This window comes from Caenorhabditis remanei, chromosome V (assembly GCF_010183535.1).
Source record: "Caenorhabditis remanei strain PX506 chromosome V, whole genome shotgun sequence".
Lineage (NCBI taxonomy): Eukaryota > Metazoa > Nematoda > Chromadorea > Rhabditida > Rhabditidae > Caenorhabditis > Caenorhabditis remanei.
In genome coordinates, this window is record NC_071332.1 from 327,372 (window position 1) to 340,143 (window position 12,772).

The window sequence follows — 12,772 nt, forward strand, 5'->3', positions numbered from 1 at the left end:
AAGAAGGGGAACGGGGGAAATTATTTACGTCCTCTGATAAATCTGTAGACGAGGTATCCGGAGAGAGTGAGGGCTCCAAGACCGATGGAGACGTAGAGCGCTTCGGTGAGCCACGAGTTGCTGGAATTGTTTTGTATATTTTTGAATTTTCTCAAAAAATTGAGTCTTCGTTTTTTAAATATGGAAATTCATTTTAGGCATGGAAATTAGAAGTATTCATCTGAAAGATCTCTTCCAATCAAATCTATTCTGAAAATGTGCAAAAATAGTTATCTTATAGGGAAAATAATCCAAAAATTAAAATTTTAATGTGCGAATACCGTAAAACCAGAAAATTTCGCACGATTTTTTCTAAATGTCTTAAATCTTCAATTGCCTTTAAACTTTAAAAAAAAATCGGTATATTCTTTGAATTTTCTCAAAAAGTTAGATTTTGTCAGCGGAAATCACACAAAAATTGCGATTTTCCGGTTAAAGTCACGAAATTTTTTACTATAAAATCTAGTTTTTCTATTTTTTTTGAAAAAAAACCATTTTTCACAATTATTTTCAATAAAACGAATTTTAAACGACTACAAAATTCGTCCATTTTTGGTCGTTTAAAACTTGGTTTAATGAAATTAATTGTGAAAAAAAGCTGAAAAATCATGATTTTAAGCAGCAAAAAATGATCGAAAAATCCTTTTTCTACTGAGATAATCGACTAAAAACCAACTTTCTCGGATCCAAAATGCCTAACGGCTTTCGTGGAGTTCTCGGAACATCATCTATGATTGAATGAGTGGATGGGGCGTATGAGGTCACACTCTGAGCATCTTCCTCCTCGTACACTTTTCCGCGAATTCTGGAATCACTTTTTTTTTATTGATTTAGGTTGGAAAAGCTTTTAAAAATGAGGTTTTGTATGAATTCAAGCGATTTTCATCCTTTTTTCTCTCATAAACTCATATATTTACCTCTCAATAACAGCTGAAATGCCATGAGACGTCAATCTTCCAGATTTCGGTGTATCCGTCCCGTTGTTTCTCATTGAATTCTGTGTCTGCGGTGTCCTATCTTGAGGGCTCAACGTGGCAGAAGCCGTCGGGGTTTGTGTTCGTTGCTCCTCCTGAAGTTGCAGACACTCCCGATCGATTAACATTTTCGCCACGTGGCCGATTTTCACACTTCTGAAGACGTCGACTGCTTCGTCGTGCGTCTTGAATGTCATATCGATTCCGTCGAACTGCAAAAATTGGTCTATTAGCTCAGCACAGTTCTTAGAACTGCGCTCCACCGATACCCCTTTTAAAAATCTATTTTTCTCTGAGTCTCTCAATTTTGCACACAATTTTCTTCGGTTTCGGTAGAGCGCGGTTGCTAAAAGCGTGTCGTGCTAATAATTCGAAAAATAAAGAAAATAAAAACCGTACCGATAAAATCTTGTCACCACATCGAACGACTCCGTAGGATTTTGAATTTACATTCACAGATGAAATGTATAATCCACAGTCGCCAGGGAAGTGTGGATTGTCGGTTCCACCAACTATATTGAATCCGAAACCTGAAATATCATTATTAGCTCGACATGCTTTTAAATGCTGGGAATTTCCTTATAAAGTCCTTTCAACTGTCTTAAATCTTGAAATCGCGTTAAATTTCACAAAAATCGGTATATTTTTTTTTTAGAAAAGTTGAGTTTTGTGACATGTTTAAGTCATGAAATCTTTATTTTCGTCTCTAGTTTTAACTGAAAAATCTAGCTTTTCAATTTTAGTATATTTCAATTGTCAAAAAAGGCATTTTTCACTATTAAATATTTTCATTGAAACGAGTTTTAAACAACTACGAAATTCGTCAAAATACTCATAACAAACTGAAAAAAGACATCAAAATCAACTTCAAATTACCAGTCACGCAACTGTTGCTTTTCTGTCTTTTTTTTTAGATTTTAGTAGTATTTTAACGAATTTCGTAGTTGTTTAAGACTAGTAATTTGAAAATAATAGTGAAAAATGCCCTTTTTGACAAAAAAGGAAAAAACTAAATTTTTCTGTTAAAATCAGAGACAAAAATGAGGATTTCATGACTTCATCCGGAAAATTGCAATTTTTGTGTGATTTTGGCTCAAAAACTCAATTTTTTGAGAAAATTCAAAAAACATATTATCACGGCACGCTTCTTACAACCGCGCTCTACCGAAACCTCAAAAAAATAGTGTGCGAAATTGAGAGATTCTGAGAAAAAGAGACATTTTTCAAAGGCATTCCGTGCTAATATATTTAATTTTTCAAAGAAAACATTTTTCACTATTAAATATTTTCGTTAAAACGAGTTTTAAACAACTACGAAATTCGTCAAAATACTCATAACAAACTGAAAAAAGACATCAAAATCAACTTCAAATTACCAGTCACGCAACTGTTGCTTTTCTGTCTTTTTTTAGTTTTTAGTTTAAATAAATTTCCTGTTTCCCACCATTCGCCGTCTTCTGAATCTCCACCAACGTCAACGGCTGCTCCTCTGAAGTGTCACTATTCTGATTCTGCATCGTCGTCGGTGTCGTTGTCGTATTGAAATCCATCGTGTCGGTGGCTTCTGCAGCGAATGAAATATCGAATGTATTCTCTTGATCAGCGAGAAATGGAGAGGAAACGAGAGTGGCTTTGTCTGAAGATTCACTCTCGAGTCTCTCCTGGGGGAATTTTAAATTTTCCGAATTTCACTACTCACGTTCATAGACTGGAGTGTTGAATACGACGTCTTCTTGTGGTGGCGACACCATCATACTGGACGAAAATTGTTTTTTAATAAAAAAGAAATGAATAATTTCAAAAATATTCAACAGATGGCAACAACTGAAATTATTGAAATAATCAAAAGAACTTTTTCAAAAATCTTTATAAATGGTTATTAAAATTTACACAAAATGAGAAGCTTAGCTTGAGAAACTTGATAAATTAAAAATTAAAACTGAATCCGTGGTTTTTGAGAGTTTTTGAGTCACTTTTGAAGACGAGAACGATATATGACGGCACCCGCTATTAACGATCACGAATCCGCTCGTTCATCAAGTTGAATATGCTTTCTTTGACGAATTGCTTGTTGTGTGGGACGTATGTGAACGATTGCTGAAAACAATTCTTTCATTTTTAGTCGATAAGCTCGGCACAGTTCTTACAAATGCGCTCCACCGAAATACCCTTGAAAAATGTCTATTTATCTCTGAGTCTCTCTACTTCGCACACAATTTTCTTCGGTTTCGGTAGAGCGCTGTTGTAAGACGCGTGCAGTGCTAATAAATGTTTGAAAAATTACATTATCAAGCACCAGCATGGAGAGATCCTTGAGATCGTCGATGAACTCGAACAGGTTTGAGATGTCGTAGGTGATTGTGGCCCGTGTTGGAGTCTTCTTTTTCAGGTACTCCTCGTACACTTTGCAGATTCCTAAAAATTTTATTTTTAAGTTAATTTTTCAATTTATTAACTCAAAAAAACTTACCGTCGAGACAATCATTAGTGGACTCGTAATCCGACCAGGAGCGCGACTCGATGTTGTCTGTTGGTTGGAGTAGAAGAATTGTGTGACTCATTTTTTGGAATTTCTAAAAAAAAAAGAGTTTTTTAGCTGAAAAATGATTGCAACGTTGAAGAAAAATATGAAAAAAAAGAGCACGAGAAATGCGTCAAGCGGAAATCGAGTTTCACGCCAAGTCGCGGCTTTGCGCATTTCTCGTGCTCGCGCAAAATTTATTTTTTGCGATTTTTCAGCTGCTTCAAATCGTGATTTAATGTTCTGAAAATCACGAAAAAGAATAAATTATTGATTTTCAATCTATTTTCCGGTCAAAAATCTTTAAAAAATCATTAAAATTCAGGTAATTCCGCCATGTCAGGCTTATCGCAAGCTGGTCGCCAAGTAGCGCGTATCGCCGTCCGTCAAGCTTCCTCACATTCCCAGTAAGTCGGATAAAATGCTCAAAATACCTTAAAAATGAGAAAAAACTGTTTTGAACTCAAAAAATAATCAAAATTGGTCGAAATGAACCCATGTGCCGAGTTGACCACATTCGCAGTGAAAAATGACGATAAATCGCATTTTCCTGTTCAAAAATCGTTTAAAACTCAAAAATTACTCCTGTAATCATGATTTTTATCAAAAAATTCGATAAGATTTCAATTTTTCGCGAAAAACTCTCTGAAATGGTTAAAATTAGTGATTTTTTTTGAAATAAATAATTTTTTTTTACAATTTCCCGCTGCTCTTCTCATAGTTTTTCCAATTTTCCTTTTTCCAGCTCCAACGAATCGCATGCCGTCTGGAAAGAGATCAACAGACTCGGAAGCGAAGGAAAATGGGATAATGTGAACAATATGCCGAAGATGTTCTTGTTCGGAGAAGCCAAGCAAGAGACAACCGCCGCCTATCGGGCCATTGTACGTTTTTCCCACCTTTCAGTGGAAATGTTTGCTCCGGGACATTTCGCAGTCAGCCGTGAGCTCAACAGCCTCAATTTTCCGTTTTTTCAGTGAAAACTTGACTTTTACAGGTAATTAATTGTTTAAGAAGGCAAAATGAACATTTTTTTTATTTTGATTATCTGAAAAAGTCAAGTTAACACTGAAAAAACTGGAAAATTGAGGCTGTGGAGCTCACGGCTGCGAAACGTCCGGCAGCGAACTGTCCCGGAGCCTGTTTTTCAACTTTTCACTGTCAATTTTTATTAAACAATACTTCTCTTTTTCCAGAACACAGATCCCGACTTCTTCCGTCAATCCCCATACGGACAATACATGAAAATTGTATGGCGATTGGCACTTCTTTTCGGAATCATCAAGGCCGGAACCGTCGTCTACGATTTCGTCGTTCCAGAAGAGCAACGACTCAAGTACAAGTATCGTAATCACGGACATCACGGACACCACGACGACGCTCATCACTAACTTTTTTGTGTGCACCTTCCGAACGTCTTCTTTCGGTTTAGGAAGAAAAAATTATGAATTTTAGTGTATTTTTTATCATAAAGATTGTCCTGTATTCCCGCAGAGAACACAGCGAATTAGGCGGTGGCCACCCAGTCGCCGGCCAATTAGATCATCTAATTGCCAGGAAATGAGTTTGTTTTCTATTTCTAGTTATCATCATTAACTGAAGGTAAAAATTATTGATTCGGTTTCCTGATAACTCCTCCTCTCCCATCGAGAAAGTTGTTATCAGGGAAGGAGTTTGTGCCGGCACATTTTCATTTTTCAGGTTCATATGGTTTGGAACTTGAAAATTGATTAGTTTTTTAGTTTTAAAGTCAGTTTTTCACATTTTTAAGTGATTTTCACGGTAAATATTGATAAAAATCGCAAAAAAATCACCAAAAACGAGAGATTTTTTGATTTTTCAGCATTTTCAGCAATATGCGTTTTAACTTTTAACTAAAACTTTTAAGTAAAATATTTACATTGTGCATGTTCAGTCTTCAGTTAAAACTAGTCAGAGGAGAATGTGGGAAACGCGCTCTAATGCGAATTATGTGTTTAGATTCAGTAAGGCACGGGAAGTGCGCTCTACTGTAATATCTGCGTCGTTTGCGTCTCTTCAGTTCTCACCATAGTTTCGGTAGAGCGCGATTGTTCAAATGAATACGACACTGAATGTTTAAAGTGCGCTCCAACGAGAATCTTTTATGTCTCTCTGCGTCTCTTGATTTCTCACACTGTCTAACTGCAATTGCTGTTGGGCGCGATTACACAGAAGTTAACTAGAGGAGAAAAGTCCTTCACACAACATTTGGCACGGCGCCAAAAAAGCCTGAGGGCCAAGGATTTTTACGTTTACTGTCGTGCCTTTGAGGCGAAGTCAATAGAAACCGCGACGCACACGCAACGCGACACGGAAAAAAATCAAACCTGTTTGTGGCGTACCGTACGCCTCGCCTCGCACTTCCCCACCCGAAAACTTCAAAAACTTTTCCAAAAGTAGTTTTCAGCACCATTCATGCTAATACTATTATTCTTGCTGTTCGTCTCTGCACCACTTTGCAAATACGTCCTCTACCCATTGGCATATGCATGTCTGAAATGGAAGCGTCCGGTCAGGTGAGTTACTGGAGTAATTGGAACTTCCAATTTGGAAGAGACCAAAACAATCACATTCACTTATATGGGGGTTAAGAGGGGGAACTAAATGTTTTGTTTACGTTCTCCTTCCGGACAAAGTACTTTTCTTTCGAAATTGCTGATACCTTATCAATTTGTTAAAAAGCAGAAATTGACAGGCAGAGACCACACTTTGGAAGTGTACTAGTATTTTGATAAGGAAAGGTCGGACCACGGTTTAGGAATAGAGTCATGGAATTAGGCAGATCTAGAGCTACATTTTGTAGTTGACAGTTTTTCCAGAAGTTTCAATCGGGAGTTGAACATTCCACTAGAGATTATAAAATCTAAAAATGCGGTTAAAGCTGTAATAGAAGCTCATCCGCTAACAAAAGTTTGGAGCATCCTATCTCGGCTCTCTTTAAAGATATAAATATTTTTTCAACTGAAGAAATGTTCTATGAATATTAAGCTACATTTTGCAAGTTCGCAGTATTTTGATATTTCCTTTGGGAACCGAGATATACCGCTGCGAACAGGTACCGCGCCTCTATTACTAGTTTTACGGTATAAGAATGTAACTTTCTTGGGAAAGTGTGCACAAAAAAGTTGCAAACAGCAAAGTTGTAGAGAATTTGTTCCGGCATATTTGCGTAGTTGACATCTTTTTGATAGCTCTGTTAGCTCTGGAGATATAATGATTCTTACAGTAACAGCCATAATTCTAACAACATTGGCATTTTTCAGTTGAAAATGTTCATTTTTGAGAGGGTGATCTGGTATACCGATATGTCCCGCACAGTAATTTTTTATGGATCACTTGCTAGAGAGTTATGGTCATTTTGAGATGATCCCACTATTTTGCACTGAAATTAGTCGATTTGAGAGAGAAATTACCTTTTCGATATGTAACTTGCTAGGGAGTGCTCGTACAAAAAAGTTGTCAAGTACAAAAATAATCAACTAAGTTTTTCACATTGACAACTTTTTAGTAGCATTGTTAGTTGAGGAGATAGGAGGGCTATTCTCCATGGGTCACCTTAAAGGAGGACTGAAAAAATGTTGTCCGAGAGGACTACACGGCCGCTCGGAAAAAAAACGTTTTCACCTATGCTCATTTTGAGACAGGAGAACGATTTTTAGCATATTCGTCTATAATCAACGTTTCTAAGAAGTTTCTGGAGTATCGGAATCTGCAATAAAAATTATGACTTCAGTCCTACTTTACGGATCAGATACCCGACTTTAGAGAGAATATGATAGAAACAAAACATTTGCAAGTAATTGCGTTAACTTTAGAAAGTTCACTGCTCCAACTGCCAAAATCCGAGAGATTCTGAATCCAGATAAAGAGGAATGGGAACTCGAACATATCAAGAATGAGGAAATAATCACAATCAGTGGATCTGGCGAAAATGACAGTTTCATTTACATTCAAATAATCACAACTAACGGAATTCACACTTCTCATATCAGAATCTATGAGAAAGGAACTCTCTACTCGGGATCATTCGACGCCTACTTCACAGAGAATCGCACGATAACTTGTGGTCCATTGCTTCTCGAACTCAGAAATCCATTCCGTAAATGGAGAATCAATTTCCGTGGATATTTGAGTGATTCAGATGGTAATTCCCATTTTTTGATTTTGTCTGGATGGTGGAGATGTGTTACGAATGCAAGATTCTTCTACTCAAACTCCCCATTAAAGGTTTTCACTGATATTTACAGTGAGAAACCGATTGATGTGTTGAACAATTTGAAGGAGATCGAGAAGTGAGTATCATTAGAGCGCTATTGTCTTAAACTCGTTTTTTAGATATCGAATGGGAAAAGTTCTTCACCAAATGGGAGAGTACCATGCGGAGATCAAAGTTGGGAATGGAGAAGTCGTAGAACATAGGTACAGAGGTAGGTTATATCCAATAGGAACAATGGTCATGGTCTGAAGTTTTTCAGGATTACGTCATAGAAATCCACTGGAATTGGAGACAATTTCTACACAGTTTCATACATATTTGAGTGTAAGTCAGTGGAAAAATTTCGGTCGGAAAAAGGAACCTTTTAAGTACCGTAGAGATTGGAAGTGCTTCTTTCTACACCTACAAAACCGTTTTCAAAATATGCTTAAGAGACCTCTGACCCAGTGAACTTGTACGTTAAATGCCAAGGCTTAGGCTTAATTTTGTCATTTTCTCGGTTTTATTATTTTCTTTACGTTTTTGGCTTGAAAATCTGCTAATTTTGATATTTAACGTTAAAAAAAATCACTGTGTCAGAGGGTTTTTAAGCATATTTTGAAAACGGTGATGTAGGTATTGAAAGACGCTCTTCCAATCTCTACGGTTCGATTTTGATGACATGGACTCCAACTTGAAAGATTCCGTTGTGAGTCTCGTCTCGTTTGCGTCTCGTTTTAGTTCAGTTTCGTATAGACTTCCAGTCTCGTAAGGTTTCTCGTCGTCTTCAATTATCGAGATGCAGGCGAGGCTTACTAAAACGAGATGAGACTCCGACGAAACCCAGATGAGAGTGAGACTAGGCCCAGTAGAGGCTCAGTAGGTAAGATCACCGAGTCAGTGTGGAGATATGGAACATGACCTATATCATTGGAAACCTGAGAAAATGCTGATTCCAAATATATATTCAGTTGTTGTCCTCGATGCCTGGTATTTGAGAAAAACGAGGTTAAAGTTTGAAAAGCATGTTTCAAACGCCGGTAATGACTTGGCAGTGGTCCAAACTTTGATCTTGTTTTTCTCGGATACCAGGCCTTGGGGGCGAGAATTGAATTTATATTTGAAATCAGCGGTGTTACTGCTTTCGAATTATATAGGTCACGCCTCATAACTCCACGGTCCTTCCCTAGTCAAACAAGACAAACCAGAACTCAAACGAGACTTACTGCAGTGTGACTCAAAAAAGGGAGACCGCGAATTTCAAAAACATGACGTATTTTTCAGGACGGAAACGCCATATCCCACCGAGTCCACTCCCTCAACAGCTTGAAGTCCGTTACCCATGCCATCTCATTCCGTGCCGACCACAGCGTCCGTGCTGTAACTCTCAAAAGTGCGCATTCCCTCGAGTCGGATAACATGCTACCGGTTCAATTCAACTATTCTTCTGGACACTTTTTGCCTCTTCAATTGAGAAAAGGACACAAACTATCTCATTTCACGTTTCTCCGTGAAGATAGCAAAGTGGTCGATGTGACTGCTATCAAAGTCAACTCGGCTATTTATACCGGAGTTGGATTTGTTGTTCGAGTCAGAGAGGCACTTCATAAGTCTCCAGTAAAGAGTTTGGATAACTTTCCAGAGTATCATGCGACAGATTCAGAGAGATTGAAGCAAGTGGTTCCGTTCGGTCATCGAGCATGTCAGGATAAAATGTTGACAGGTGGAAAAGGAGCGAATCTGGCAAGACTTCAGGCGATCACTAGTGATGTGAGTAATCCCGGGGAGTGCCGTTATAATAGGAGGATTGTTTCAGTTTCATGTGCCACCAGGAATCGTTGTAACAACAGCGGCGTTCAATGAACATGTCCGAAGAAATCCGAATGTAGCTGAAGAAATCAAGTGCCTTGATCAGAATGATCAGACTGTCGATTACTATGAAGCTGTTGGAAAACGGTAATATTCTAGCCAGGAGAAAGTTTGCCCTACTGATAATATTTTCAGAATCGAAGAGCTCTTAATCCAAAGCGAAGTCTCCCACGATCTCCAGGAACAAATCAGAGAGTGGCTACCGTTCTCTGAGTATTATGCAGTACGGTCCTCGGCGGTTGGCGAGGATGGAGCTGATCTTTCTTCTGCCGGGCAACTTGAGAGCTATCTGGATGTTTTTAGTCATGAGATCAGTGACAAGTTGAAATTATGTTGGGCATCAAATTTCAGACGCGAGGTTTTGAATTATCGAAAGTGAGCAATTGCACAAAACTTCCCCATCCGATACGTTAAGCTATTCAGAAACTACGGTCAACAATTGAACCCATCGATGGCTGTTGTGATCCAAGAGATGAATAGAAATGGTGTGGCTGGAGTGATGTTCACGGCCAATCCAGTGAAGTTAGATAGAGGAGAAATCGTGATAAATGCGTTGACTGGCAGTGGAGAACAGATTGTTAGTGGCGTGACGACTCCAGATGAGATTCATGTGAATCGGTTTAGCAAGGAGATTGTTGTTAATGTGAGTTTCAGATACATCCACCTTGAAAAATGTGACACCTAGAGAATTTCTCGTAGTCCACCTATTCCAGTCTATTCTGAAAGACACTTTCCAGAAAACAGGAGAGATCTGCTGCCTCCACGACTATCAAATCGAAAAACTCACCAAAGTTGGCGAATACTTGGAACGAATTTTCGGAAAACCACAAGATGTTGAATTTGTGGTGCGTGGAAATCAAGTGAACATAGTGCAAAGTCGAGATGTTACTGGATTAGACAAGGAGACCCCATTCGAGATATACACTGAGTACAACTCTCCGAGTATTCATGACAAGGAAATGCTGACGAATGCAAATGTTGGAGAAGTGCTTCCAGCACCTGTGAATGCTATGGAAGCTCATAATTTGACAGGGATGTTTGATAAAGTTATTTCGGTGAGGTTTACTCTTTAGAGATTGCTCAGCTCCTGAATTTGAAAATGTTTCCAGTGCATGACAATGCAAGAGATCAACGACGTGGTCCCTGCTCATACTACAATCGGGTTCTCGGTGGCTCACCGGAAGATATTCTTCAATTTAGGAGAAGTTGTGCTCAGAATTTGGGAAATGGTTGAAAAGGACAGAATCACTGACATTGTGATTGCCGGTGAGACACTCTTCAGTGATGAAATGTTCCGACAAGCCGCTCATCAATACGGAAGAGTCTCTCCATTCTTCCCGTTGAAACGAATGTATCACATGATTAAATTGATATACTTCACGTCGAATAGCGTAAAAGAAAAAATTGCAAAGTTGGATGAAGAAGCGAAGAGATTGATTCCGAAGGATGATATGCCGGTCGAAGAAGTGTTCAAGAGATACGAAGAGATGGAGAAGTTGTGGTGTGATGCAATCAGATGTCACACGGATTTGTCAATGTTCTCCTCGTTTACATATGTTTTGTGTGGGATGCTGATTAGAGGAAGTGATAGTAAGTTGGCTCACATCGGTAATCCCCATGGTGTTCGATCTACACACGTTTTTTAAATCGAGTTGAGCAAGTAATTCATTTTTGCCGTATTACGAAACTTAATAGGGTTAGAGCATGACCAGCCCCCATAACGTCTTGGTCAAATCTGTGTAGGTGGCTCACCACCGCCAAAGAAATAAAAGGTAAAGCTATAACTAGCTCAATTTTCAGCCGGACCTCTCTCCAACGAGAACATTTCCGACTTCGCCAACGTCTTCTCCAACAACTCCCGTGGTGATGTTGTCAGCGCAGACGTCCCGAATTCTCTGAAAAAACTGGCTAAAACTATCCGAGACGATGGTCTTGAAACGGAATTCTGTGCCGCCGAGGGAGCCGAGGAATCATTGAAAACTCTTAAAAATGGAAGAAAAAGTACAGAGGAACTCAGAAGATTTTTGGATTTACATGGACATCGAGGACCGAAAGAGTTGTATTTGGATGCTGCCACATGGGAGGAGGATACGGATTTATTGGTTCACACAATTAAGAGTATGTTGGCTTGTCCGGAAACTTCGGATAAGAGAATCGAGAACGAAGATGATATAATTGACAATTTGAAGTGTAAGCCGACAGGGATGAGGAGGTAAGCACGTCTGAAGCTAGGTGAGGCGTAATGGTGTCCAAATGGTCTGAATTTTTGAACATCGACTGATCTTCTGACGTTTGTGATCTACAAATCCTTTAAACAACACCTTATTCTAGACGCTTCCTGAAATACTTTATCGGTCAAACACATCGAGGCGTCGCCTTCCGAGAGACTGCTAAAAATCACCTTGTCTCTACTACCAATTCCGTCCGAAAAACTTGCAGAATGGTTGGCAAACGGCTCTATGAAAAGGTAACCACTGATTTAATGACTACTTCTAATTCCAAGATTCAAGGGCTACCTCCCAGATCCAAAACTTTGGATGCACTTCTCCATGGATGAACTCAGAGAACTGAATGAGACTCGGAGCGCCAAACTAGTCTCCAGAGCCATTAGAAGAAACAAGATTGCTTCAAAGTTTGAGGGTCTTCAATTCCCACTAGTCGCTCATGGATACATGAATCCGATTAATGTAGAGATTGCCGAAACTGATGCAAGTGTTGGTCTAGTCCTTCGTGGTACTACAGTATGCGAGGGGAAGGTTAGAGCAAGAGCCCGAGTTGCGAAGACACTGGAAGAAGCGAAGGAGACAAAGCCAGGAGAAGTTCTGATTACCAAGTACACTGATATCTGTTGGTCTCCATTCTTCCCGATCATTAGTGGAATCGTCACAGAGATTGGAGGATTGTTGAGTCATGGAGCAGTGGTGGCAAGAGAATACGGGCTGCCGAGTCTGATTGCTGTCACCAATGCAACTCATCACTTCAAAACTGGTGATCTTGTCGAGCTGGATTCGATCAGTGGAACCATTAGTCGATTGGATGAAAATCATCATGAATAATTGTAATCTATGTTATTATGTTGCTTCAAGCTGAAAAAGTACTGTCATTGATAAAAATTTTCCTCCAATAGAATAAAAATTCAAAAGTTCATTATGA

General features: G+C 39.0%; 4 protein-coding genes across 4 annotated transcripts; 2 read left to right on the forward strand and 2 right to left on the reverse strand.

Moving 5' to 3' along the window:
- Positions 1-20: 20 nt before the first annotated feature.
- Positions 21-2,767, reverse strand: GCK72_016443 (uncharacterized protein; the record flags this gene model as incomplete). The annotated part of the gene is made up of 6 exons (XM_053731505.1): positions 21-120; positions 716-844; positions 957-1,225; positions 1,413-1,543; positions 2,458-2,577; positions 2,713-2,767. 6 exons carry the CDS (start codon positions 2,765-2,767, stop codon positions 21-23), a joined length of 804 nt encoding a protein of 267 aa, XP_053580418.1.
- A 256-nt stretch (positions 2,768-3,023) lies between these two features.
- GCK72_016444 (uncharacterized protein) lies at positions 3,024-3,574 on the reverse strand (the record flags this gene model as incomplete). The annotated part of the gene is made up of 3 exons (XM_003101476.2): positions 3,024-3,110; positions 3,298-3,428; positions 3,484-3,574. The coding sequence occupies 3 exons, from the start codon at positions 3,572-3,574 to the stop codon at positions 3,024-3,026; spliced, it is 309 nt and encodes a 102-aa protein (XP_003101524.1).
- A 296-nt stretch (positions 3,575-3,870) lies between these two features.
- GCK72_016445 (uncharacterized protein) lies at positions 3,871-4,925 on the forward strand (the record flags this gene model as incomplete). The annotated part of the gene is made up of 3 exons (XM_003101421.2): positions 3,871-3,941; positions 4,280-4,418; positions 4,731-4,925. The coding sequence occupies 3 exons, from the start codon at positions 3,871-3,873 to the stop codon at positions 4,923-4,925; spliced, it is 405 nt and encodes a 134-aa protein (XP_003101469.1).
- Positions 4,926-5,970: 1,045 nt separating this feature from the next.
- On the forward strand, positions 5,971-12,675 carry GCK72_016446 (uncharacterized protein; the record flags this gene model as incomplete). Its single annotated transcript, XM_053731506.1, has 13 exons — positions 5,971-6,071; positions 7,371-7,847; positions 7,891-7,982; positions 8,031-8,095; positions 9,035-9,520; positions 9,567-9,706; positions 9,755-9,994; positions 10,043-10,262; positions 10,357-10,674; positions 10,729-11,209; positions 11,420-11,831; positions 11,951-12,086; positions 12,130-12,675. The coding sequence occupies 13 exons, from the start codon at positions 5,971-5,973 to the stop codon at positions 12,673-12,675; spliced, it is 3,714 nt and encodes a 1,237-aa protein (XP_053580419.1).
- Between the last annotated feature and the right edge of the window lie 97 nt (positions 12,676-12,772).